Source organism: Chamaea fasciata, unplaced genomic scaffold, assembly GCF_029207755.1.
Source record: "Chamaea fasciata isolate MVZ Bird 193981 ecotype frontalis unplaced genomic scaffold, bChaFas1.0.hap1 SCAF_3, whole genome shotgun sequence".
Taxonomy (NCBI): Eukaryota; Metazoa; Chordata; class Aves; order Passeriformes; family Sylviidae; genus Chamaea; species Chamaea fasciata.
In genome coordinates, this window is record NW_027094088.1 from 111,004,233 (window position 1) to 111,031,707 (window position 27,475).

The following is a 27,475-nucleotide window of genomic DNA, read 5'->3' on the forward strand; positions in this document are numbered from 1 at the left end:
GGCCTCCCCACCCTCACAGGGAACAATTCCTTCCCAATATCCCATCATACACATTCCCCTTTGTCTTGTCCCTCCATCCCTTGCCCCCAGTCCCTCTCCAGCTCTCTTGGAGCCCCTTTAGGCCCGGGAAGGGGCTCTGAGCTCTCTGTGTATCCTTCTCTTCTCCAGGTGAAAACCCCCAGCTCTCCCAGCCTGGCTCCAGAGCAAAGGGGCTCCAACCCTCAGAGCATTTTATCTCAAAAGTGAACACCTTATCTCAAAAATGATCAACTTATTTCAAAAACGGAAATGTCTTCAGCCCTAACCAGCTGCAATAGGGGCAGCAACTTTGACACTCCCCCACAGAGGGCACAGAGTCAGCAGTTTGTGCAAAGTTTTAGTTCCTACTTTCTTTTTGAAAAAGACACCAAATATTTGCAGGGAAAAACAGGTGGCTTCTCCCTCCTGAGAAACCCACAGGGGACACCGGCAGAGCCTGAAGGATGGGCTCCCTGATGACTCAGAGCAAGGCAAAATAAAAAGGTGCTTTATGGGACTGCACAGGTTTAAAATCGCTCTTCTGCGACTTCTGGGTGAAAACCTAGCTGGAAATAAGGAGGTGTGGGGAATTCAGAGGAAACTGACCAAGTTACTGGGATAAATAAGCGTTAAGTGAAGTCCTGACTGCAGCTCCACGTGACTGGAGGCACAGAGGCCTTTGGAGCCAGATTGTACAAAGGGCAGGACAAAATCCAGGTTATTTCTCCTGTGTTTTATGTCAACAAAACCTCGCAGCCAACGTGGAAAACTGAAATCAACCTTTGCAAGGAGAGCGAAGAAATCCTGTGGAATCAGAGGGAAGTTAGGCAGGTTACAAGTGATTTTTTTTTTAATTATTTTAATTGCTAAAGCACAAATAAAAACATAGTGATGGGGTGGCTAAATATTACAGGCAAAGGCATGCAGTGGTCCAAGGGCCATTGCACACAGAGCATTGAAGAATAAAAACATTGAAACACATCAAAAACATCCCCAATTTTACTGCGTAAGTACTGGGTTGTGCAGTCAAGGGTATTACATGTTATTCTGATTTTTCTCATCATTTCACTAGAAAATCTTCTCAAACCAAAATCAATCTTTAAAATGCGAGGGTGACCAAAAATTGATTGATATAAATGGAACCAGGGAAGAAAAGGAATATGCTCACTGGTTTCTAAACTCTGATTAATTATTTTTGGTTCCAGGCCATATGGTCTTTTAATTTCTGAGAATGGTGGGAAGTATAGTTTTTCCCTCCTCCTCACAGAGATGGGTGAGAAAAGAACTTTTAATTTTTTTTTTTCTCATTAAAGAGAAGCTTTAATGTCATTGTGGTTTAGAACAGGGCTTGAAACTGGCTCCTGAGATGATTTTTCTGTTGTTCATACTCCTGAAAATTGGCCAAAATGAGGGAAAAAGAGTCAGGACAGTAACACAGTGAAATATTTCTGCATTTCCAGATGAAAACTTGAAGGCATGCTGGCAGGACGGAAGTGGCATGGAGACAGGATAGTGGTGAGGTGCAAGGAGGGTGGAATAGGGAAATTAGGTGGGAAGAAGGCAGGCTGGAGGAGGGAAGCAGGAGGATCACAGAATCCCAGAATGTTTTGGATGGGAAGGGACCTTGAAGCTCATCCCATTCCACCCCCTGCCACAGGCAGAGACACCTTCCACTATCCCAGGTTGCTCCAAGCCCTGTCCAGCCTGGCCTTGGACACTTCCAAGGATCCAGGGGCAGTCACAGCTTCTCTGGGCAACCTGTGTGATGCAGGTGGAGTTGAAAATGGATGGGTGTGGGATGCAGGTGGGATTTAGGAAGGATACAGGCAGGTTGGAGGAGGAAAACCAGATGGGAGAGAGGCCAGCTGGAGGAGAGAAACAGGAAGGAAAAGGGACAGAGGCAGGATGGAGACAGGATTGCAAAGGGTGGGATACAGGTGGGATTCAGGAAAAACCCAGACAGGTTGCTGGAGGAAAACTAGATGGGATGGAGATAGAATGGAAGAAGGAAGCAGGAAGGATGTGGATGGCATTATGCAGGGATAAAGGTGGGATGCAGGTGGGATCGAGAAGGAATGCAGACAGATTTGAAAATGAAAACAAAACGGGATGGAGTAGGGCAGGAAGGGAGAAAGGCGGGAGGAAGGATGCGGGATGGGATGGGATGGGATGGGATGGGATGGGATGGGATGGGATGGGATGGGATGGCAGAGGGTGGAACACCTGTGGGATCGAGGAAGGTCAGAGACAGGCTGGAGGTGGCATTGAGGAAGGATGCAGGCAGGTTGGAGGTATGAAAAAAAGGAGGGATAGAGGTCGGCAGGAGGAGGGATGGAAACAGCAGCACGGGTGCAGGCAGGATGAAGGAAGCAGGGGAATGAGGCACAAGGAGAAACGCGCGCAGGCAGGAGCAGGGATGGAGGAAGGAGGGAAGCAGTGAGGAACAGTAATAGAGCCGGGAGCAGGGATGGATGAATGGATGGAGGGATGGAAGGAAGGAGGGAGGCGGGCTCTGGGGGCGGGCAGCCGGCAGGATGCTGTCACACCGGGGGCGGGCCGGCCCGGGATGACTCAGCCTGCGGGACCTGCTCCGGCCGTGGCTACCGAGAGTTCTCGGGGCCGTCAGTCCAGGTGAATCCTCGTCAGTGCCGGTGAATCGCCGCGAGTGAACGCCGGTGAGTGCCGGGGGCGCGCACAAGAAGCGCAGCGGGCGCGGGCGCGGGCGCGGCGGGGAGCGGTGAGGGAGGGGATGCTCAGGGGCAGGGGGCACAGCAATGGGGCACCCCCTTCCACGGCCGCGGAACACCCGCAGCGACAACAGCAGCGGCGTCTCCCGCTTTTTCCAGCGGCGTTTTGGGGGATTTTTGTGCGGGGTGCGGAATGCGGGGTGAGGGAGGGGAATGCGCTGCGGCGCAGGTTGTTGCGGGGAAAATGAACCCTCGAAAGGCATCAAACCTTCAGGAAGGGTCACGGGAGGAGAGAGGAAACGTTGTTTTTATGATAGAGACAGGAAAAACACTGCAGTCCTGCTCGTCAGCTGCCGCCGAGGTCTGTTTGGCACTCCGGGAACATCCCGTGATGCCTGGGTTTGGACCAGGACCATGGCTTGGGAATGGCGCTGGAGAAGCTGCCATGCATCCCCCCGGCCTGGAATGAATCTCTCATCCCCATATCCCACTCTCAGGGATGCTCTGCGGGCGTGATACAGCAAAGAACGCTTCCCTCTGGCACTTCCCTCTGGGTTGCAGATGAAGGGAAGGGATTTCCGCAGCACGGGGTTTTGAGGGGCTTGTGCAACACTCTGGTTTATGGATTGGTCTGTAAGAAGAGAGGAAAAAAAAAATCAGTGCAGCTTAATTTGGGAGGAATCTTGTGATTTCCGTGCATGGAAGCTGCAGGGGTGAGTGCTGCAGCTTGTCTCAGGAGGGAGTTATTTTGTCAGATACAGGGCAGCCAGGTCTAGTAGGGTTGAAATTAGATGATGTGTAGGATCTCTTCCAACCCAGACCTCTCTAGGATTCTGTCATCTCACCTGTGTTAGTGATCTGGCTTTGCCAGAAGGGAATAAGCATGGGGAGGAAAACCTCATGTCGGTTTTTTTTTCCTTGATGAAAAAAATAATTCAATGTTTGGTAATGCAGCCAGAGCCGTAATGAAGTCACCAGACCACGAGTTTGGTGCTGCCAAGCTCACCTGGTGACGCAGCAGGCTGAGCTGGATCGGGAGCTGCAGCTGAACCTCCCTGGGTTCGCTTTGTTGTGGCTTGGAGTCACAAGCCCTGGCAGAGAGAACAAAGGACAAAGCTCGGCCCAGGCTGAGGGCTGGTGCTGAGCAGGACACATGATTTGGGCTGTGCTGAGCACCCCTGGCCCTGGAGGGCTGGGGGGTGTTGTAGAAGAGAGGGTGGGACAGCTTTCACCTTCCTCAGAGCCTTGGAGAGGGTGTGGATGCCTCCGTCTGTGCCCGCAGGGGGTTGGCCCAGACAGTGCAGGAGCCGGGAGATGCTCCAGGGCTGTGACTTATCTTTGGTCTGACCTGCCTCGACCGAGTCATGTGAGCTGGCCTCGGAATAGCCGGTTTGGGGGTTGGGTTGTTGCTTTTTCTTAAATAAAGTCAAATGGGACTTGTGGGCTTTGTTTTGGGGAAGGAGACCTTGGTGGTGCAAAGGTGAAGGGATTTGCTGCTGTGGGCACCGTGTGCCTACCTTGGCTGCTGGGAGGGCGATGTGGGATCCTGCTGAGGCCTGGAATATCAGGGTTCGACTACCAGGAGTTCTGTCCGTGAGAAAACAGGCAGGGAGCTGCCCTGGCCCCCAGCTCTGGTCAGGAGGGATGGAGATGGCGCTTGGGTGGTGTCTCCTCCTTCCCTCCTCCTCTGCGACAGCAGAGAGGGCTGTGGGTGGATGCTGCAGCACCAGCACAGCCACAGCCCTTCGGGTGCTCTCCTCCCTCGCAGGCTGCAGCTGCTCTGAGCAGCTCCTGCAGAGCCTTCGGCCTCGCTGCCTCCTCACTGCCTGGAGAGGGGCTGCACTCAGCTGGCCCAAATTTCCTCTTTCTAAGCGACCAGCTGGCTGAATCGTGAGTGTCCTGTCCCGCCCAGGGTCAGGTGTGCTGGTGGGTGTTTATTTCTTGCTCATCCTTCAAGAAACGCTATTAGCAGATGCTTTGGATCTCAGAGTATTCTCTGCTCTCTGTCCAGGGGAAGGTGGAGCAACCTGGGGAGTTCTTTGCAAGCCCCAAACATCCTCCTGCCACCTGAGGGGTTCTGCAGGGTGCAGCTGAGGGGTCCTGAGAGGCCCAACAGCCTTGTTTCTGTTTCCAGCTGGTGGGCTGTGGTGGGATGTGAGCTGTGGATCAGCCTTAGCCAGGGTTATCCTGAAGCTGAGGCACCCCTGGAGACGTGGGAAAGGGAAAGGATCTGCTTGGGGTTCCCGGGGAAACTCCTCTGCCCTGCTTGCTGTGCACAGAGCGGGGGCAGATGTTGGGGTGCAGCAGCTGTGATGCAATTTTGGTTTTGGGGCTGCTGCTGTGGGGTTTAAACGGCCGTGAGGTTTTTTTATGGGGAGGAGGGGTGTGAGGAGGAGATAGCGGTGCTGGGGGAAGCACCAGGGTGATAACGCTGCCGGGGGAGGCTCTTGCTGCTTGGATCAGCTGGGACAGGTGGGTGAGGGAGGAAACCAGCAGCTCTTTGTTGCTGATGGGGCTCTGGGGTTGTTGTGGTTGGGCTGCATGTGACCCACAGCCGGTGGGAATCCGTCCTGCCAGTCCCGTGCCTGTGTGTCCTATTTATAGACCTGCTGTACACGGGATAAAGCCAGGGAGAAGGGGGGGTCAGGGAGGAAGAAATCCCACGGGGGTGAGGATTTCCCCTTCCTTTTCTAGACAGATCTTGGGATACCTGGTGCCAGTTGAGAGTGTCAGCTCCCACAACCCAAAATTTCATGGCCATAGGAGACCTCAAATAATAGAAAGGTTTGGGTTGGAAGGGGTCTTTAAAGGGCTTTTAATTCCAACCTCGCTGCCATGGGCAGGGACATCTTTAACTATATATTTTAACTCTACATCAGCTTGCTCAGAGCCCTGTCCAGCCTGACATTGAATGTTTTTTTGGGATGGTGCATCTGCTATCTCTTGGGACAACCTGCCTCACCGCCCTCACAGGGAAGAATTTCTCCCTAATATCCCATCTATCCCTGCCCTCTGGCAGTGGGAAGCCATTCCCTGTGTCCTGTCCCTCCATCCCTTGTCCCAAGTCCCTCTCCAGCTCTCCTGGAGCCCCTTCAGGCACTGGAAGGGGCTCTGAGGTCTCCCTTCTCCTCCCCAGACTGGACACCCCCAGCTCTCTCATGCTCCAAAAGAGAGGCTCCATGCCCACAGGAGACTTGGCAAGAGGTTTGTGGGGATTTTTTTCCCTAAAGAGCTATCTGGCTCCCAGCTATTTGCTTTGCTGGGTTTGCTGGCCCTGGGCCATGTCCGTGGTGCAGATGCAAAGCAGCAGAGCTGAAACTCTGCCTGTTGAAGGGGAAACTGCTGGGATCTATTTTCAGTTTGGTTTCGGGTTGCCTGGGGAGTGTGGTCTGGTAACCCGAGGCCGGGAGATGTCCCGTGTCTGTCCCTCAAAAGCTGGGTGTGAGCAGCACATCGATGCCTGGCAGGGTGGTTTTCAGCCTGTCAGCAGATTTACAAACATCCTGCTGGGACAAAAAAAAAAAAAAAAAAAACACCACCAAAAAAACAAACAAAAAAAAAGTGTAATCATGTGACTTCTGGCCTCATAAACGCCTCCTGCCTTTGCTGAGGGAAAATACCGAGTTGACTGCGGGAAGTACGAAGGGTTTTGGGGTTTGACATTTGTGTGTGTGCATTTTTTTTGTTACTTTTATATTTTTCATTAAAATGTGCTTCAGCTCAGGCTGGTTACCAGCAGGCTTCCTGCGGCCTGTTGTGGGCAAAAAAGCACAGTTGTATTGTAAGTGTATATTTATTTTCCTGGCTTTAACCTCCTTCGTGCTGAGTAAGCAGGGGAGCACAGCCAGCGAGTCCCTTGCTTGTCCCTTAGAAACCTCTAAGCAAGAAAATATTCATGAAACCCCGGAAAATATGCATAAAGACCCTTCAAAGAGGTGAGATTTAGAAGTGGGAGGACCCAAAAAAAAATCAGCTGGGTTTTTTTTTTTTTTGGTTTGAGAGTCCTGCTGAAAGCACAAAGAAGAAGGGGGAACAAACAAATAAATGGTGGAAGGAGGAGTGGGAAAGGAGAGAAAAAAAGCCCCTTTATGCCGCGAGCTGCAGCCGCCTGGGCTCGCTGCTGGCAGAAAGTAGGACACTCCTGCTGGGTTTTCTTCTCTGGAAAGGCTAAACTTGGCTATGAGTGGGTGGAAGCAGCCGGCAGGGAGGTGTGGGATGTCTCCCATCCCCTGCTCACCCAGCTCTGCTGCTCTGGGGTTTGTGGGGCTGCTGGCAGGAGCTGCGTGTCCGGTTTAAGCCGGGGCTTGCAAAGGTGATTACACGTTCAGCTCGCTGAGTTGAGCAGGGATTAAAGCCTGAATATCTCTGCCGTGGAGGCTCTGAGGTCTTGGAGTGCCCAGCAGGCTTGGGGCTGGTTGGGGTGGATGTGGGGCTGGCGGGAGGGAGCTGGGACGGTTGGAGGAGGAGGAGGGTGCCCTGGTGTGTTTGCAGAGATAAAGGAGCTCGTGATGTGTCTGAGTGAACAAGTGGCTGCTGGCGCTGGGGGTTGATTCGAAGTTGGGCAATTCGATGTGAATTAGGTTAAAGGGGAGCAGGGAAACCGTGGAGCCCTGGAGTGGTTTCCCAGTGGTTTTTCCCCAGCTGTGGGGCTGCATGGTGTTTCTGCTCCTGCACGGGAGGCTGTGGTGCCTTTCTTTCCTGCTCTTGGATTTCCCCTGTGGCTCTGATCCCCAAACTGGGGCTTTCCTCACACCCTGCACCTCCCTGGGAAAAAAGTCCAGTGGGAGGGGAGCAGAGACAGCAGCTGCAGGTGCATGCTGATCCCCCTGTACATGGGCAGGTGGTCATACCTGGGGCTGTGACACCCCCAGGGCAATGGGCTGGCCAAAATGAGGCTCTGAAGTCCAAAAATGTAATTTGGAGTAATATCTTTAAAGGGAAGAGCAGGGCCTGGACCTATCAAGTGCCATGCCTGAAGTTTGGTGTGGAGATGGGATGTCACTTTTTTCCTTCTCCTGGTCCTTATTCTCCATTGTTGTGGAAGTAAACACAGGTTTTAATACCCTCCAAATCCCTTGGATCTGCTTCAAAAGGTATTTTCTTGTTGCTGTCAATCCTGCAGTGGTCAACAAACAAGGTTGCCTTGTCTGATTTCTCCTGAGCTGCAGGCAGGGGGTTGTTACTCTGTTCCTGTGTCTCTCTCCTGACCTTTGGGGCACTTGGGGATCTGGAGGGATCTGGTGCAGCCACGCATTTTGTGCTGCTGAGCCCACCTTGGGCATGTTTCCAACGCTGCTCCAATCCGGCTGCAGGTGGAGTGTCCTGTTCAGTAGCCAAGATGTGGCCATCCGTGTCCCTCCTGTGTGTCCTGGTGGCCTTCACCAACGCTCGCAGCATTCCTTATTTCCCTCCTCTCTCAGATGACCTGGTCAACCACATAAACAAGCTCAACACCACCTGGAAGGTGAGTACTGGGCTGATTTGGGTTTTTTTGGGGGAGGTGCATGGCTGACAGTCTCCTTGTGGGATTTGGTGGCTGAGTGTTGGGACTGTCACCATGGTGGTGACATCAATCCAGCCTTGGTCCCAGCTGACTTTTCCAGTGAGGTGGTGCTATCAGGTGCTGCAGTGACAGGAACTGTGGAGCTCCTCTTTGGAGCAGAGCGGGATGAGTTTATGGAATAGGAGCAATGTAAAAGGAGGAAACTGCAGGAGGCTGGAGACAAGTAGTGAGTGTCCAGTTCCTGGTGACCTGACCCTCCTTGTCCAGCTTCCTGTGTCCAAAACCTCCAGCTGGACCTTCCTGGGCAGTGTTCTGTGTCTGTAGGTGGTTGGCTCTTGGCCCCTGGGCTTTGCAGTCAGTGTCAGGCTCTGTTTGGGATTCAGGGAGCTCTGGAGCACCGGGCTGTGGTCCCAGAGATGCTCTTGGTGGCTCTGGAGAGTCAGGTCCCAATTCTGTGTGTCTCTCCCCAGGCAGGGCACAACTTCCACAATGCTGACATGAGCTATGTGAAGAAGCTCTGTGGCACCTTCATGGGTGGGCCCAAGCTCCCCGAGAGGTGAGTGCAGGGAGGAGAAGGTGAAGCTCCAGTAAAACTTGTGTGGATCCTTCCTGAGCATCTGGGGTGGGTGAGGGGCTCTCCTGGCTGGCTGTGGGCAGCAGGGTGGACATAGTTCATGGATTTAAGCACAGAGCACACGTGAGGGGGAAAATCCATCCTGTGCCCTGCCAGATACTTGACCAGTTGTTCAATTTGTTATCCTTGAAAATGAACACACCAGAGGAGCTGCTGAGCTGGTCTGAGGACAGCACAAGTATTTATGCTCCTTCAGTGAGCAAACAACAGCCCTCCTCCTCCAGGTCACCTTCAGAGGAGTGCAGTGCACCCAGCTGTGGTTTGCTGGTATTACTGAGACAGGATTTCCCTCTCCTCACAGGGTGGATTTTGCTGCAGACGTGGAGCTGCCTGATAACTTTGACTCACGGACACAGTGGCCCAACTGTCCCACCATCAGCGAGATCAGAGACCAGGGCTCCTGTGGCTCCTGCTGGGTAAGGACAGGGGAAGTTTGATGTTGTGTTCATAAAATTTAGTGGGCAAAACCTGTGCCTTTGTATTTGCTGCTGAACCCCCTGCCATGGGCAGGGACACCATCCCTGGTGTTCCAAGCCCTGTCCAGCCTGGCCTTGGACACTTCCAAGGATTCAGTGGCAGCCACAGCTTCTCTGGGAAACCTTTACCAGGGCCTCCCCACCCTCACAGGGAACAATTCCTTCCCAATATCCCATCTATCCCTGCCCTCTGGCAATGGGAAGCCATTCCCTGTGTCCCATCCCTCCATCCCTTGTCCCAAGTCCCTCTTCAGCTCTCCTGGAGCCCCTTTAGGCACTGGAAGGGGCTCTGGGGTGTCCCTGGATCCTTCTCTTCTCCAGGTGAACACCCCCAGCTGTCCTAGCCTGGCTTGAGAGCAGAGGGGCTCCAGCCCTTGGAGCATTTTTGTTGCCCTTTGTGAGGGGACACTGTGGGATCCCGCAGTGTCTGAGCTCCTGGGTGGCTTCTCCCAGCCAGGCCATGCTTGCTGGACTCATTTCCAGGGGGTTTCCTGGTTTCTCTCCCCTGGCCAGCTCTGATGGGTGTTTTGGGGTTGCCCTCAGGCTTTTGGCGCCGTGGAAGCGATTTCAGACCGGATCTGTGTCCACACCAACGCCAAGGTCAGCGTGGAGGTCTCAGCTGAGGACCTGCTGTCGTGCTGTGGCTTTGAGTGTGGCATGGGGTGAGTTGCTCCTGGTCCTTGTGCACGTGGAAGGTGGTTAGGAGGAGCAGGGGCAGACCCTGGAGGTGCTGATTTCTTGAGCCCTGCCTTCATTACCTCCTTGACTATCACAAAGCTCCTCCAGAGGTTTGTGCTGTGGATGAGGGAGTTAGGTGGGAGCATAAAGGTGATTGCAGGGACTGGGACACATCCTGCCCCCAGCACAGTGGATGGTGATGGCTGCAGTCACGCAGTGATGCTCTCCCACACAGCAGAGCTGGCAGCTGCCAAAGCCAAAGGAAGGATCTTTTCATAGTCCCACATCCGTGGTTTTCAGGCACGAGCCTTTTGCCTGGCTTTCCCAGTTGTTGAGCACAGGCTAGGGAGTTGAGTCTCCAAGTCCTGTTGCTCCTGGCAGCAGAGGCTGGTCAGGGACATGGTAAAGAGGCACTTTGGGATTTGGAGCCATGAGTGCTCTTCCCTCCTTGCCTGAGGCCTTGGTGTCCCAAGGCAGATCCTGGGGAAGAAAAGAACAGACCCCAAAAAGGTTTAGTGTGCCCAAACCTTCCTTTGAACCATCCCAGGCTGACTCCATTCCCTTGCCTCTCCCAAAATGGGATGGCTGGGGCTGGAGCTGGTGCCTCTCCCCCAGGTGCAATGGTGGTTACCCCTCCGGCGCGTGGAGGTACTGGACAGAGAGGGGCCTCGTGTCCGGGGGTCTCTACGATTCCCACGTGGGTAAGTCCTGGCAGAAACCCTTGGGGAAGCAAGGAGGAGCATCTCTGCTTGGTTAAGGTTCATGTTCTTTTGGGCTGCTTCTCTCCTGGTCTGCATCGTTGTAGCTGCTCCCTCTTTCAACTGGAGCACCTCTGCAGTCCCAGCTGGCTGCCCCCGCCCCCAGGGCTCCTTCTAGTCACTCCTTTGGGACAAAGGTCCCTGAGCACACCCAGAGGCAGGAGGCCCATCTGGGAAGGGAGCCAGGAGCCCTCAACACACCCCTCAAGGCTCCTGTTTCCATAGCAGGAATGAATCAGGCTGTGAATTCCGTGTTGTTGCTGGTTTTGAACCAGTGCGCTACACTTTGGGTGAGGTCAGGAGTCTTCCTGACATGTATCCCCCTCAAAAAAATAACTTCCAGACTGGAAGCCACTGCTTCCCCCTGTCATGACCATCAGTTGGTTCACCTTTTCCATCACCATTTGGAGAGGGAGGTGGTGGGCAACAGGTCTGGTGGGAAACATGTTGCAGATGGAGGGAGGGATTGCCCATCTGGCAGGGGAAGACCTCCTGCACCCCACTGATTTGTGGGGTTCCTGGGGCAGAAAGGCTCTTCCCTGGGGTATCTAATGCCTTCTCCAGCGTGGCTGTTGGGGTCTTTGGGGACAGCCAGCTGATGTCACCTCTGTCCTGGACAGGCTGTCGGCCCTACTCCATCCCACCCTGCGAGCACCACGTCAACGGCACCCGGCCCCCCTGCACCGGGGAGGGAGGGAGCACCCCGAGGTGCAGCCGGCACTGTGAGCCTGGCTACTCACCCTCGTACAAGGAGGACAAGCACTATGGTAAGTGAGGTGGCCTCCAAAGCATCCCCAGAGCTGCTCCTCGTGGCAGCTGGGGAGGGGTTGGTAGGATTGAACCTGTTCCTGGTGGGTTTTTTCCCTGTGCCCCGTCCCTGGAGGCTCCATTCTGGTGGTCCTGGAGCAAACCTGAGTGTGGGAGATGAGCAGTTTGTGTTTGCTGAGACTCATTTGGGAAGGGGGAAGTGGTGGGATTGGTTTGAGTCCTTGTGGTTTGCGGGAAGAGTGTGGTGCTGAGCCCCATCTGGTGTCAAAGCCACCTCCAAATCTCCTGGGCAGGAGCCCAGATAATCTGGCTGTTTCTTGGAGATTTGTCTTCACCTTGAGTCTTTTGGGTTTTAAAAAGGAGAATGTGCAAGGGAAAAATGTCCCTTCCCACTAAAGCTGTCTGCAGTAGGTCCTTGGGTACAGAATAGGACTCCGATTAAATAATTCCCTCTGGAAGGGGGGTGGCTGGAGCCCACTTTTCCTGCCTGGCTGTGTCAGTCCCTCTGGAGCTGCTGGGTTTGGATTTAACCTGAATTTAAGTGCAAGAGGCCTTCTGCGGGGTCCCACTGAGCAGGCTTGGTCGAGCCATCCTGTGTGGCCTGACAGTGCCATCCTAATGGTGGGAATTCTCTTTTAGGCATCACATCCTACGGAGTCCCTCGCAGTGAGAAGGAAATCATGGCTGAGATCTACAAGAACGGCCCAGTGGAAGGAGCCTTCATTGTCTACGAGGATTTCCTGATGTACAAATCTGGTGAGCAGCAGCAGTGGGGCTGTGGGGGGAGCCCTGTTCCCTGCTTCATCCATAGGGTCCCTCTCTTGTGGGCCTGGTCTGTCTTCTCCAGTCTTGGGGATCTCAACCTCACACTCAAGTCTCTGGTGTGGCAAGGACATGGGCAGATACCATATCCTGTATCTATAGCAGGAATAATCTGTTCTTGGGACTGGAAGCACCCCAAATTCCAGCTGACAACAACAGCTCCGATTTTAGGACCTCAAAACTCTTGTTTTGAACTCCTTTTGAGCCCCTTGGGGAATGTCTCTGGGTGCATCGGTCGCTGAATCATGGAATGGTTTGGGTGGGAAGATAATGATTAAAAAATCATTTCATTCCAATCCCTGCCATGGGATTGAAACCTTCCACTATCCAGGTTGCTTCAAGCCCTGTCCAACCTGGCCTTGGACACTTCCAGGGATCCAGGGGCAGCCACAGCTTCTCTGGGCAACCTGTACCAGGGCCTCCCCACCCTCACAGGGAAGCATTTCCTCCTAACACCCAACCTAAATCTCCCATCTTTTAGTTTAAAACCTTTCCCTTCTGTCCTATCTCTGTCTCCCTGTGTAGAACTCTTCCTCCAGACTCTGCACTAAGTTTCAGTTTCACATTTAACCAAAACCTCCTCCTCAGCCACTCTGGGGGTTGTGATACCGGGTGGCCCCCGGGCTGTGGTGTGGCCAAGCGGTGCCTGTTGACATTTTGGGGTGGTTTTTTTCCCCTTGCAGGGGTTTACCAGCACGTGTCTGGGGAGCAGGTGGGAGGCCACGCCATCCGCATCCTGGGCTGGGGCGTGGAGAACGACACTCCCTACTGGCTGGTGGCCAACTCCTGGAACACCGACTGGGGAGAGAACGGTGAGCACCACCAGGAATCCCTGCCCCATTCCCCTCGGGTGGATGGAGAGAGTGACAAGTGACTTATTTTTTTTTTGGCTCTTGGTGTTCTCCCAGGCTTCTTCAAAATCCTGCGAGGAGACGACCACTGTGGCATCGAGTCTGAGGTTGTGGCTGGCATCCCCAGGACGGAGCAGTACTGGAAGAGGATGTAACTCTGATCAAACAACAAATAATCCTGAGTTCCCTGATGCTTTTAACTGATAGTGGGTTGGGTGCAGAGACCCCCCCTTCTAAAAGAGACTCTAGTTCAGGTTACTTTATTAAAGCTTTTTATCTTTTTTTTTTTTTCCTTTTTTTTTGTTCTTTTTTTTTTTTTTTTTAATTTTTGGGTTTGTTTTTTTAAATCGTACGGTGGAGCTGGAGGTGGAACTGCTCTCTGCCCAACTCCTGCTTCTAATGGGTCACAGCAGGACATTGGGGCATTCCCTGCTCAGAGGACTGCTGGAGAGCTCACTGGCCTCTTGGAGTTTGGTTAGCCTGGACCCCTTCTAGCTCAGTTTGGCACTGGGAGGGCAGGAAAACAGCTCTGTGCCGGGATTAGGGACTTGGTGGGCAGCAGAGGTGGATGCTGCTGGAAAGCCATGGCTAGGGGGGAGTTGTGCACCCCCAGATGGGTTGATCTGACTGTTAGCACCTGGAACAAGCAGGAAGAATTTCCTGTAAGTGTGTGCCTTTGAATTGGCTACAATTAGGCCTATTAATGACAAAGTACTGATGAACTTGATGTCAAGTGGCTCTGGCCAGAGCTGCCTGCACCAAGTCCCTCGTGCATTGCCTGCTCTGCTCCATCCTTCTGGCTTTTTAAACCACTTCTTCCTCAACTGTTCACTGGCTTTTTTATCTGCTGTAGTCTGGGGTTATTGATGCTGGAAAAGGGCATGGCTGGAGCTCCATGAGCCTTTGATCAAATATCCTGCAAGCATCTGGGAGGGTGCTGGAAAGAGCAAAGCCTTTTTTTCCTCTGTGGCTGAGCAGCTTGATTTGTGCAGGTCATGCCTGGGCAAGAGTGCAGCACCCAAATTTGGGGTGCTTTGGGGCTGCAGGTGCTGAATGCTGAGCTGAGGGATGGTTCCCTGGTCTGCTGCAGGGAGCTCAAGTAGATGCTTGGAGGTGTCTCACTAACTTGGACACAATTAAAGCTTTTTTTTTTCTTGAGCCACAGGCATTAAAGGTAAAAAACCTTATTTTTGTTACTGGGGGGAGGTGTAATAGGTTGTGTATAGGAGGAATCATGTGATTTGCCAACACTAATATAGCAAAGAGCTTTTTTTTTTTAATTTTAAAGCACAAAATATATTACTGAGCTGAGGCTACGGGTCTGAAACGTGTGAGGCAGGCTCTCCATGCACTGTAAAATAGCCCCTTACCTCTGCTTGCTCAGGCACCAGTGAGGCAGAGCTGTGCTGTATTTGGCTGGAACACCTGTGCCAATAAATGATTTCTCCAGAGTCTCTGCTCCTGGCTCTTGGTTGCTTCTGCTTGGCTTCTACCACCACAGATGATTGTCTGGAGTGGAAGCCAAGTGAGACCCTTTTGTCTTCAGAGAATGCTTTGGGTTGGAAGGGACCTTAGAGATCATCCCTGCCATGGGCAGGGACACCTTCCATTAGCCGAGGTTGCTCCAAGCCCTGGCCAGCCTCACCCTCACAGCCAGGAATTCCTTCCCAATATCCCATCTATCCCTGCCCTCTGGCTGTGGGAAGCCATTCCCTGTGTCCTGTCCCTCCATCCCTTGTCCTAAGTCCTTCTCCAGCTCTCCTGTAGCTCCTTTAGGCTTTGGAAGGGGCTCTGAGCTCTCCCTGGATCCTTTTCCAGGTGAACACTCCCAGCTCTCCCAGCCTGGTTCCAGCCCTCAGGGCATCTCTGTGGCCTCCTCTGGACTTGCTCCAGGAGCTCCACATACTCCTGCTGTTGGCCCCAGGGCTGGAGGCAGCTCTGCAGGTGGGGTCTCACCTGAGGGGGGTAGAGGGGCAGAATTCCCTCCCTTGTGCAGGTGTGGTCACTGCCAGCCCTGTCCTGTGGCCCTGCTGGTGACAGCCACCCCTTGGGCTGTGTGCTGGTGTGGGGAACGTGCTTCCACCTTGAGCAGAGAGCAGCCAGGGCTTGTCCCCAGCATCCCTGAGGATGCATCAGGGCCCTGGAGCACGTGCCTGCAGCCCAGGGCTGTGCCACCACTCCTGTCAAGGTGAGTTTATGGACTCTAAGCTGTCCCTCTGGTTAAAATCCTTCCTGCAGATCTGGCACATTTTAGGGGCTGTACTTAGATAACCCAGAGTTTGCACTAAGGGAGCATTGGAATTTCATGAGCTGAGGGCTTGTAACCTGTGGGGAAATTATTGGTGTAAAAGAAATGACAGCTGGAAAAAAAAAAAAAAGAGATGATTCAGCACTTTTATTATTTTTTTTTTTCCCAAAGAAAACTTTTAATTTCAACAAGACAGGAAGCTGCACAAAGAGAGCTACCTCGAGTTTCTTTAGGACAACAGCTTAAAACTATCTACACCAGGAACTGTGGAGTAGGGGTTCTCCTGCTAAGTAACAGCCTGGTCACAGGGGCTTGGCCTTGCAAAGGCCACCACCCTGCACCTGGTAGCTCTGTCCTGGACCAGGACATGGGCTCTCCTTCCCTTCACGACAACAAAGCAGCATTTGAAGGGGGTGGGTAAGGACCCAGAAAAAAACAATCCACCCCAGAAGAACAGGACTTGCCTTTAGGGTGTTGTTTCCTCTTGTAAATCCAGCCTGATGTGTTTGAAGACAGCAGTGGGAGCCTCTTGCAGCTCACACATCAGTCTGACCCAAAGCCAGAGCCAAGTGGGCCAGGGAAACCTGCCCTGGTCACCCCCTGGGGGGCTCCAGCCTTCCCAGCTCATGGCAGGGATCATTCCTGCCTTCCAGGGTGATCAGTGCCCCCCCGAAAAAGCATCCCATGAGGGACAGCAGGGTGCAAACCCTCACTCCCCTGCCTCGCTCTGCCACGACCACCCGCCCCCTGGGGCTGGGTCAGTGCAGAGCCCAGAGCCTGCTGTGGAGTCAGGCCTGGGGTTATGAGCTCAGGGCTCTGATGGCAGCGCCCTTCTCATTTTAACCACCTCCCCACTACTGAAACAAGAGCTGTGTCACTGCAGGGGCCATCTGTCCCCAGGCAGGGAGCTGCACAGCTGCCTCTCAGCTGGGGGCACATTCAGGTGGACAGAGTACCTCACCTCCCATATATTTAACACTAAAAGGGCTCATTTCAGCATCCTTCAGCACAACAGAAATACAACTGTGGCCTCTGCCTGTTTCCGGGCTGCAGGATGTCAATGACTGAGGGCCAGAAAGTGGTCAGAGCTTTTTCCTTGGATAAGGAAGCACATTCCTCTTCCAGCACAGAGCAGAGACTGGTGAGGGAGAAGAGGCTGCCTAAAAAAGGGAGGCATACCCCTCAGGGTTCTGCTCAGCTCTGAGCTGAAAAGACGCCTCAAATCTCAAGGAAGAAAAGAAACAACTGGAGTTTCTATTTCAAACCATCCTAACGGAAAGAAACCCCCCAAAAAAACCAAAAACAAACAAACAAACAAAAAAAAAAACCCCAACAACAATCCAAAATATTCAGGCAAACAGGAAAAAAGGGAGGAAAAAAAAAATACTCAACCCCAAACACTAAGACTCCAATCAGCAGCCATCAAAGCAGACAGCAAGGGCGGTGAGGATGGAGTCCAGCAGTGCCACACTGTCACCCTGGGGGCTGCAGCTCCCCCAGTGTCCCATCCTTGTCACCGTCCCAGTGCCCAGTGCCGGGCCACCCCCAGGGCAGGGGACCAGGAGCCTCCTGCCCCCCTCAGCTGCCCATCTGCCACTGCTCGTCCCCCCACCCGGCCAGTGCCCTTCAGTTCTCTCCTGCCTGCACGTACTCCTCGGTGGCCTTGGAGAGGGTGCTGAGGTACTGCCAGCTGAGGGCTGCCAGCAGCATGGCACAGGACAGGTAGATGGGGGAGTAGTGGTGGCGGGAGGCCATGGGGCTGCCGGGCAGGCTCATGGCGCGGATGGAGGAGATCACCTGCTGCGTCTTGTTGGACGACGGGTCTGTGCTCGGGATCTTCTGGTAGATCTGAAGGAGGAGGAAGGAGGAGTTAGGGGATCCCATGGGAGGTTTAGGAGGAAAACGGGATGAGGTTGAAGTTTGAAGTGAGCTCGGTGGTGGAGAGCCACAAAGCAAGGGACAATTGGATGGGTCTAGGGGCCATCCTCCCTTGGGAAGTGCACTAAGCCAAGCTGCCTCTTGAGGGCAGCCCAAGATGGGACATGGACCACACAGCTTTGTACACAATCCCTCAAACCCCCGTGGTGTTACTGGGACCAGTGGCCTTACTGGGATCAGGGTGTCTCACCCTGCAATCCTCACTCACTGTACAGCCCAACCTCAAACCAGTGGGAACATTCCTGCCTGGAAACAGTCACATCATCACCTGATTCTGTGGCATTTGGGGTTCCCTTCTCAGGGCCTCAGATACTCATCTGCAGGAGTCTGAGCAAGGTGGGCACAACCAGAAACCCTCTCCTGGGTTAAAGCCCTGCAGTGTCACTCTCCCTTGCCATGGGATCAGCCAGTTCACAAGGGCAGCTCTAATAACCCATGGTTTGGGGACTCCCTGCTGCAGATGTGAAGTCTTTTTATTTAGTATTTATTAGTCTTTTTATTTAATGTTTATTTAATTCCTCACTGGAATTGGGTATTGGGGAGGAGGGTGCTTTTTTCCCATGAAACCACCCACCAGTTGACTCTCCACGTGAACTTTTAATCTCCACAGGACTCTGAAGTCAGGAGGAAGTCATAAGGTTCCCCCTGAAACTCCTTTTCTCCAGGCTGAGCCCCTCCTCAGCTCCCTCAGCCACTCCTGGTGCTCCAGACCCTTCCCCAAGCTCTGTTCTCTTCTCTGGACATGCTCCAGCCCTTCAATGTCTTTTGTGTTGTGAGTGGCCCAAAACTGACCCCAGAATTGGGTCAAGGGGACGGGCACTGCCCTGGTCCAGCTGGACACACTCTGCTGGTCAAGGCCAGGATGCCACTGGCCCCAGCCCCTACTTCTCAAAATAGACACAGACCAAGGATACATTCAAGGGAACACATCAAGTACAGTTTGGTCCAGGCCAAAACCACATCAGGGTCACCACTCCCCACCATCACTGAGCCAAGGATAAAATGAACAGAGCCCTGTGTATTCCAAATTTTGCCCCAAGAACGGGGACGGGGAGAGCCAGAAACGACTCAAAGCAAACTGCTGAGCCTACCTCTTCCACATACTGGTACATGATGGCTTTGACAGCTTGTATGTTCGTGGCATCCATCATGAGGGTGACAGCCTGGCCCTTGCGGATCTTCACCACCCCCCTGAACACCTGCTGGTTGTTGTAGCAGGCAGCAAGCGTGGCAATGGCCATCACCTGAGGAGAGACAAGGAAGAGCCTTTACTGCACTGCAAGGAACTTGCCAAGGGACCACCTTGTCCACAGTGACATCCATGGAGTGGAGGCACAATCTCAACCACAGCAGAAACAGCAGGAACCAAGAAATAAGCAAAAAACACCAACGACACAGAACCTCCTCCACCTCCAGTTCCTCACCAGCTGGGCTGCAGAGGATGCAGAACCACTTGGAAGCTCAATTCACCTGGGGGATAGCGCAGAAGTTGAAGACACTTTGGTTTTTGAGGCGGGACAGGTAGGTGAGGACGTCGGGGACATGGTGGAGGGCGTTGGTGATGAGCTCATTGAGGCACTGCACGGCCGCGTCAATGTTCTCTGGCTTGGCAAGGTCCGAGAGCTTCTTGGCATATCTGCTCCAAACCTGAACACCAAGAGAAGTGTTCATGAGCTGGAGAGTGCATTGATGTCACCAGAGAAACACCAGGTCTGGGAGAGCACCAGAACCCCCACAGAACAGCCTTGGAGCATCCCTGGGATAAAGAAAAGCAGGATGGGCAGGCTGTGGAGACGTGACAGTGGCCTTGGTGTACACAAAGAGATGGTAAAGGAGGAGGGTGCAACTCATCTCCACATCTTTCCTCTCGGGAGGGCAATGAAATGTTGAGTCACACATCAAGAAAGGCCCTGTGAGACAGTGGAGCCACATGGAAAAGGGGAAGAAAAATTTTTGGCCAGCATGTCAGGCACAGGCAGAGCTGATCCTGCTTTTGGGAGCAGACCAGGTACCCTCCTGGGATCTCAGCCGGTCTTATCATCCCTCATTCCTCGAGAAAACCTAGCGGAGAGGAGAAAAAGCTGCCTAAGTAGTTCTTGGCAGTGTGTGGTGACACCACCTTGTCCTTACAACTGCACCCAGAGAGCTGCAGACAGATGTCAGCCAGCTGTCACCAGAACTGTTATTACCAAGAAGATGTACAGCCAACAGCAGTGATTTTATGAGGTTTTTCCTCACCTCTCTGGGCCAGAACTCCCTTCCCTCCAGCTGGTCCTCCAGATAGTCCCGGATGATGTTGGTTTTCTGCAGGAAGAGGCCCATGGAGTTTGCCAGATCTGTGTCCTGCCCCACGATGGAATCCTCCAGCTCTGATGCAGAGAAGAGACGGGAAAGGCCAATCCCCACCAGCCCAGCAACGTAGTGACAATACTGCCAAGGAGGTGTCAAGTTGGGAAAGGGTGGGGAGAAAAAGAACAAGATAAAAGAAGCAGTTACAAAGAGCTGCCTGTTTGCCACAGTGAGTTTTACAAAAAGCAACTGACGGTTCATTTAATGCAAGTTCTCATGGCCCTCCCTGGTCTGTCTCAGCTTTCCCATGAAAACAAACACCTTTTCCCAACAGGGATGCTCTGTCTCCTGCTTCCACAGAGACAAGGTGGACCCTACCTAGAAAGTGTTCAAAAAACCCGTGGATGTGGCACTTGGGGACATGTTTCTGTGGCGGCCTTGGCAGTGCTGGTGGAATGGGTGGACTTGATGATCTTAGAGGGCTTTTCCAACCTTAACTCCAAGACCCTACTCATGCTCAGTCCATTCCTCTGTCTGGGCTGACTCACCTTATCCCACTCATGCTGAGAATCCACCTTTTTCTCCAGGAACTCTGCCATCCCAACACCCATCTTGTGGCAAATATCTGAAATCACATCCTGGTAGACCTTGGACAGGTTTCTGAACTCCATGGAGATCTGTAGCATGGTAAAAACAGAAAGACAGTGATCAGGAAGGAAAAAAAAAAAAAAAAAAAAAGCAGCAGAGCTCAACATTTATTAAGAAATCAGAAAAATATTGTTTACCAGGCTCTAATCCTGCCCTGGCTGGAGATCTGGGACAACTCCCCCAACCTGAGCTGTTTCAAGGTCCTTGGAGCTCAGGCTGTTCCCAGTCTAAACGGGATGGTCTCTGGCAGGAGATCAGACACAGCAAAATCTTTGGGAAGGCTCTGTGGCCTTGGACTGGTATCATCTGGGAGCTGCAGGACAAAACTAACTGCACTTGGTACACAGAGCTGTTTTCCTCCGTAATTTGAGAGCATTCCATCACACCAGCCACGGGAAAATACCCATGGGAGGTTTCTGGTGCTCTGTTCTTCCCAGCCCTCTCAAGTTCTGGCTTTACAGGGCACATCTGGCACAACTGCAAAGGCATCAAGCAGTGAGGGAACTGTGAAATCCTACTGCACGTCCAGTAATGTGATCATGGAATCACAGAGTGGGTTGGGTTGGAAGGGACCTTGAAGATTTTCTAGTTCCAACCTCCCTGCTACGGGCAGGGACACCTGCAGTGTCTCAGTTGCTTTCACACTGAAAAAAAGTACTTAAAAGTGTATCCTCCCTTTCCCAAAACTGTGGAGCATCGTGTTTTACTGTGCCAAGCTTTATTCTCCATCAGTGGGTAACTGAAGCCAGCCCAGGGTTTGTATGCAATAAGGGTTTGTCTGTAAAATAAATGTATCCATTCTGCATCTGTCTCTGTGGCTTCAGTCCCCTACACAGAGGAGCACATCCTGCAAATGCACCTCTAGGAAATATTATTAGAAGTTTTTTACTACAAGGGTGGTGAGGCATTGGCAGAGGATGCCCAGAGAAGCTGTGAATGCCCCCTCAAAAAATTCAGGGTCAGGTTGGACAGAGCTTGGAGCAACCTGGTCAAGTGGAAGGTGTTCCCACCATAGCAGGGGATGGAATGGAATGGGATGAGCTTTATGGTCCCTCCCAACTCAACAATTCCATGGTTTTACAATTCTATGATTATTAAAATCATACTTGAGCGTGGGGTACCTCAAACAAGTAACATATAAACCAAGGGAGAACAGCAAAGTGCCACAAATACCTTTTCAAAAGCTCCTCTAAAGCCAAGCCACTGACATACCTACTTTATGTCAGAATCCCAACACAGACATCCCCTATAGCACTCCACCCTCTGACAGGCCACAGCCACGGTCACCCCAAACCTGAGCATCAAAACTCACAACACACCTCAGTTCTCCAAACAGTCACCACATTCCTACTGCTAGGGAAAGCCTGAAAAGGGTAGAATAAATTAAATATGGTAAAAACTTGAACAAAACAGAATGTCCCTGGAAAATTAGATGGTCCTCACCAGAACTATTGTATTTTTTCTTAAACAGAGTGAAGAAAAAAACCCTAAAAAATCAACTCAACAGTAAAAAAAAATCAATGCAATATTGTTACTAGGAACAGTGAGGGTGATTTTTGTCTGATATCACGGAATTCTGGAATGCTTTGGGTGGGAAGGGCCCTTAAAGCTCATCTCATTCCACCCTGTGCCATGGGCAGGGACACCTCCCACTGTGCACACAGGCATAGTGTTGGGTAACAACCCCAAGTCTCTCTCCACAGGACAATGGTCATCTGCTTTTCCAGCAGAGGAGGCAAAAAGCCACTTTTCCAGAGCTTTTCCATAGCCAGATCCCCTCTGTCTGGCTCACAGCATTGCACAGTGTTTGGGTTTCTCACCCCACAGGCAGGTGATGGAGCCCTTGGGAAGATCTGTGGGGCTGAACAAGCACTGCAGGCACCACGTGGAGACAACCAGGCACCCAGAGGTGCCACAAGGAGGAGGGCTGCCTTACCGTTGGGAAGTCTTCCAGCACCTGCCTGTCCTTCTCCTTGCTCTCTGTGTACTTCCAGTCTGGCTGGTAGAGATGGGAGTGGAACTCCTGTAGCATCGGGACCTTGACGTCCAAGGGGATGCTCATGTCATCCTCTACAGTGTCCAGGGCACGGAGAACCAGGTAGAATATACACACTGCATGTCTGGGAGGGGAGAAAAAACAGTAATCCTTTAGCTGGGAGTGCCTGGGAGGCAGGACAAACAGCTGGGATTAACCACAGAGCCTGCAGCCTTTGAGCTCAACATGTCACACACTGGCACTGCCGGGTCCTTGCTGCCTTTGCAAGACACCAGCTAGGTTAGGAAATCCAGGATTCTTCCTCATGAGAACTACAGCATGGTTTTTGGGCTTTCCAAGGTGTGTGTCAGGGAAGGGTCAGGACTGTGAGCTCCGTGGGCAGTGAAGATCCAGCCCTGCAAGCAAGGCCAGCACTCACCTGGACCCAAAGGGCAGAGCCCGAGGGCAGCTTATTGGGAAAAGCAAATGTAAAATAGGGAAGGGGAAAAAAAAAAAAACAGGTGTGTTTTTCCCATCACTCCCCCTTCTCTGCATACCTTTTACCCTCTTAGGGGGGAATAAAGGGGTCACACTGTGCAAGAAGAACATCAGGACTGGCAGAAAGAGCCAAAATCACGCTGTATTTTATATTTCCAGGAAAAAGACACTGGAGGCAGCCCATGTGTCCCAGAATCCCGGCAGGAAGCTGCTGGAGAGCCACTTCCCCTCCTGCTCCCACCACCCCTGCCTTCCCTATCCCTGCCTCTACCATACCTGCCTCCACATTTCTGCAGCTGAAGAAAAAAAAACAAACAAACAAACAAACAAAAACAAACAAACAAAAACAAAACAAAACAAAATAAAGACACCACCAAAAAAAAAAAAAAAAAAAAAAAAAAAAAAAAAAAAAACCAAGTCCTGATGGCAAGAAATGCTGTTTGCAACTCCAGAACTTTTATAAAATAATCCCCAGATCTCCATGAGCACAGGGATACATGCCAAGGAGATGAGGCATTTATTAATTGTTTAACAAAGGGAAAGTAGCTTGGTCTGCTTACATGCTAATTACCAGGTGACAGTGACCTGTACTCCTGGAATGACAATGTGCAAGCAGTGATTAAGAATCCAGGAAAAACTGACTTGCCCTTAGAGACAATACTGTTAAATTTGGCTTTTTTTCCTTGATTAGAAGGGTATTTAACACCTCTGTCAAAGCACATGAGCAGCTCTCTCGTGCTCCTGTTCCCTTGCATGACTGACTTTTTCCATTCCAGCCGGGCTGCAAACGTTCATCCAACAGGATGCGAGTGCCCAAAGCTCCAACCCACTTCCAGGAGCCACCAAGAAAGGCAGAGCAGAACCTGGAATGCCATCCCAGAGGCACCTCTCACAGGGGCATCATGCCCAGGGAAGAAGCAGTAGTAATTCCAGAACCCAGCACAGTTAAAACACCTATTTAACCCCAATTCTGCATCCAGGCCTTGCCTGCCTCCCTAACTTCCATCGCATACTGAATTTAGATCCTTGGCAATTTTGGCAAATCAAAAGAAGAAATTCTTTGCTGTGAGAAATTCTTTGCTGTTGCACAGGTTGTCCAGGGAGGTGGTGGATGCTCCATCCCTGGAGACATTCAAAGTCAGGCTGGACAGGGCACAAATGGAAGCACCCACTTGCAAAAAAACACTGTGGACCTTCCAGAGCTCCAGCTCTGTCCTGGGTGCAGCTCCCTCCAGCCCAGCTAAGGAGGTCTCCTTTCTCCTTGCCAGGACATGCAGCCTCTGCTGAACCTTCATGATTAGATCCTGAAGAGTTCCAGAGACAGGCAGGAGCATGGAATTGACAGCAGAGAGGCAGGAGCATCCCTCTTCTCCTCTCCATCACCAGGAGAGGAGCTATGAGCTTGGATCATAACTCCTTTCCACCACCAGCAGTTATGGTACTGTTGGCTCAGCCATGGATGAAACTGCAGTTTTGAGCCTCCCACCTTCCCAGAAAACACCCTAACCACGGAGCAACGAGCTGGGCAGGGCTTTGGACAGCAAAACAGGTGGTTTATGAGGCCAAAACAAAAAAAAGCAAGGAGGAATCAGACATTTCAGCTCAACTACCAATACCCTGTCTGGCCAGGGAAGCACTGCTCCAAGCACTCCTCCAGAAGTTTCCCATTTTCCAGCAGCTCTTCTGGGAGGCCTGTCTGTAACCAGAGGGGCTCAGCTGAGCTCCCTGATGGGGTCAACATCAATGCAAGCACTTTTTTGATCCAGCAAAATTAATTCCTTCTATAAGGGTGTGGCTCTCCCTATTTCTCTATCCTCCCTATTTTGTTTTTCCCTTTTTTGTCCCTAAATTCTCCAATGGAGCTCCTGGGCTTTGAAAATGAGTCTTTCCTGATCCACTACTGACCAGCTGTAACCCAACCACCATCCCTGCCCAACCGTGGGTTGCAAAGATCAGGCAAGAGCATTTTTAGGATGCCAGGCAGAAGTTTCAGTGCCCTGAAGGGTGATCCTGATCCCAGCAGGCTGCAGGGCAAGGATTAAAGGACAAAAAAGATAAAGAAAACTGCAGGAAGTTTGAGGCAAGCACAGGGCAGACACATTGCTAACAGGTTTCATAGTGTTTTCTTAATATTTTTTCTTAATTCCTGCACAGGAAAAGCATGGAAAATAAAAAGCTTAATTCTTGGCCCCACTCGTACTTTTCCACACAATTCTAGCCAAACCACTGAACTTCTCTGCCTTTCCTGTCAACCAGGCTGTAAACATCATTTCATAAACACTGGACACAGCTATGGGGCACCATCCAAAATGCCAAACCAGGCCTCAGAAACCCCACAGATCACCCAGGGTTCGGGGTGGTGCCTGCAATTGCTCAGCAGAGCCAACAGAAGTGCCTGGAACAACTTCCAGAACCCCTGAATTTGATCATCAACCCATCTCGGAATTAACTGGGCATTTAAAAACTGAGACCCGTAATTGTCAAATGAACGTAAGGAACTTTATGGAGAATAATTACATGGCATGAGGCCCACTGGCCAGCTAAACTTTACATCCTCTGTTACTATTCCCATCTGCAGCTTTTCTATGCGGGGCAGCAAAATCTGCATAGCAAAAAATGAGCGTGCAACAAACCAACTGTGACAGGTTTTGAGGCAGCTGCTTCCAAAAGGACCTCCCAGGCAAAGCCCAGACCCTTGGTCAGCTCCAGCTTTTGCCTCACCTCCTCCCTCCAGCCTTTGTCCAGCGCCAGCCTTGGCACTGCCAGGACACATTCCCAGGGTGTCACACACAGCACACTGCCAGGCCCTGTGTATTTAACAGTCTGCTGGCCAAGAGGCTCAGCCCACAGACCCAGTTTGGGGGGAGGATGCGGTGCAGAGGGGGGGATGTGGTACAGCCAGATGGGACGTGAAAAACCCCACGTCCTGCTGCACGGGGTGGGGCTGAGCTGAGTGAATCCAGCCAGCTCCTGATGGGAGAGGGAGCGTGCCCCAGCAGCTCCACTAGGGAAAAACGGTGTCTGGGGGTACTGCATGGGCCCAGCTTTGGTATTGGGGGGCATCACACCCACCAACTCCTGGGCAGACCTGAAACTGGGGGGGGCCACTGCACTCACTGAGTTCCCAGTGTTGGGGTGGCATTGTACCCACCAACTCCCGGGGAGGAGGAGAATTACCCCCACCATCCCCAGGGGATTCCCGGTGTCGGGAGGGGAAGCTGCACCCACCCCCTCCCGAGGACCCCCGAGGCTGGGGTGGCACCCCACCCCCCACCTTCCAAAGATGCCCAGTGCCGGGGGGTCACCGCACCCCCTCCCCGGGCCCGCGGGGTCCCCCCCGCTCACCGCAGCTCTCCGTCCAGAGCCTGGATGACGGCGGCGAAGCTGCGGCTGGTCTGGTTGAGGTACCGGTAGCAGGTGCGGAGGCCACATCCCAGCGAGTCCTGCGGGCAGAGCGGGGCGCGGGGCGCGGGTTGGAGGCGGGGGGCGGCGGGCGGCGGGGCCGGGGGCGCGGCGGGGGCTCCGCAATGCTGCTGCTGTCCCCGCCGCCGGACCGCTGCCCGCGGGGTGCTCCGCGGCGGGGACAGGGTCAGTGTCCGCCGCAGCACGGACACGGCCCGGGAGCCGACCGCCATGGGGGCGCGGCGGCGGCGGGGGGCTGCGGCCGCTCCGCCCCGGCCCGAAACCCGCCCCTTAACCCGCCCCATCCCGGCTCCGCGGCCGCGCCGTGGCCGGAGACGCTGCCATGTACGGACAGCGCCGGGGCCGCGCCACGTCCGGAGCCCCGGGGATGCGCGCAGGGTACCGGCACCGAGCCATGCAAGGGATGCTCGCAGCTGGCGGGATGCATAAGGGTGAGGGCAGCGAGCAGTGCATGGGAAGCCTGAAGCCAGTGGGATGCTCGGAGTCAGTGGGATACCGGCACCGAGCAATGCAAGGGATGCCCGGGGCCGCGGGATGCTCGGGTAGCACCGAGACTCTGCGATGTCCGGCATTGGTATCGGCACGGAGCAATACAAGGAATGCTTGGAGACGGTGGGATACCCGGAACCGGTGGGATACTCGCAGGGTACCGGCACCAAGCAATGCAGGGATGCTTGGAGCCGGTGGGATGCTCGGGAAGCACCGGGATTGTGCGATGCCCAATGGCAGTGCGACCCACGCAGGGTACTGGCACCGAGCAATGCAGGGATGCTTGGAGCCAGTGGGATGCACCGATGCACAGGATGTCCAGAACCGGTGGGATGCACCAGTGCACAGGATGCCCGGCACCGGTGAAATGCCCGGAACCGGTGGGATGCACTCACGGTACGAGCAATGCAATAGGATGCCCGGAGCCGGTGCAACCGGGAAGCACTGAAGTGCACATAAGGCGCACGAAGCCGGGCAGGTCCTATACACGCTGGATATGGGATGTCACCCATGACAACACCGTATCCGCACCCGGACATGACAGTGCCCCCCACCTCCTCCTCCCGTGCCCCGCTCCCCACCGGGAGAACCGCGCACCGGTGTCGCGAAGCGCATCCCGCCGCCCGCGCATCCGTCGCCGCTCACCGTGTCCATCCGCGGCATGACGGCGCGGTAGCCGCCCATCTTGAAGCGCAGCAGGTTGTAGATGTCCTCGGGGTGGCCCAGCCATTTCCGTAGCAGCTCCATGGGGGCCGCACTCAGAGCCCACCGC

At 53.2% G+C, this 27,475-nt stretch overlaps 2 protein-coding genes across 3 annotated transcripts; one reads left to right on the plus strand and one right to left on the minus strand.

Annotated features, from left to right (window-relative positions):
* Nucleotides 1-2,564: 2,564 nt before the first annotated feature.
* Nucleotides 2,565-14,646, plus strand: CTSB (cathepsin B). 2 transcript variants are annotated; one of them, XM_066180104.1, is made up of 10 exons: nucleotides 2,565-2,693; nucleotides 8,018-8,169; nucleotides 8,679-8,764; nucleotides 9,144-9,258; nucleotides 9,862-9,980; nucleotides 10,612-10,697; nucleotides 11,375-11,521; nucleotides 12,162-12,278; nucleotides 13,028-13,156; nucleotides 13,253-14,646. In XM_066180104.1, exons 2-10 carry the CDS (start codon nucleotides 8,044-8,046, stop codon nucleotides 13,348-13,350), a joined length of 1,023 nt encoding a protein of 340 aa, XP_066036201.1. In that variant the 5' UTR covers nucleotides 2,565-2,693; nucleotides 8,018-8,043; the 3' UTR covers nucleotides 13,351-14,646. The 2 variants fall into 2 exon arrangements, with proteins under 2 accessions (XP_066036201.1, XP_066036202.1); XM_066180105.1 differs by lacking the exon at nucleotides 2,565-2,693 and adding an exon at nucleotides 4,543-4,595.
* A 925-nt stretch (nucleotides 14,647-15,571) lies between these two features.
* On the minus strand, nucleotides 15,572-27,467 carry FDFT1 (farnesyl-diphosphate farnesyltransferase 1). Its single transcript, XM_066180103.1, has 8 exons — nucleotides 27,349-27,467; nucleotides 26,137-26,234; nucleotides 22,255-22,438; nucleotides 20,219-20,347; nucleotides 19,620-19,811; nucleotides 18,852-19,028; nucleotides 18,473-18,625; nucleotides 15,572-17,291 (listed from the first exon to the last, which is right to left on the minus strand). The coding sequence occupies exons 1-8, from the start codon at nucleotides 27,448-27,450 to the stop codon at nucleotides 17,070-17,072; spliced, it is 1,257 nt and encodes a 418-aa protein (XP_066036200.1). The 5' UTR covers nucleotides 27,451-27,467; the 3' UTR covers nucleotides 15,572-17,069.
* Nucleotides 27,468-27,475: the final 8 nt, after the last annotated feature.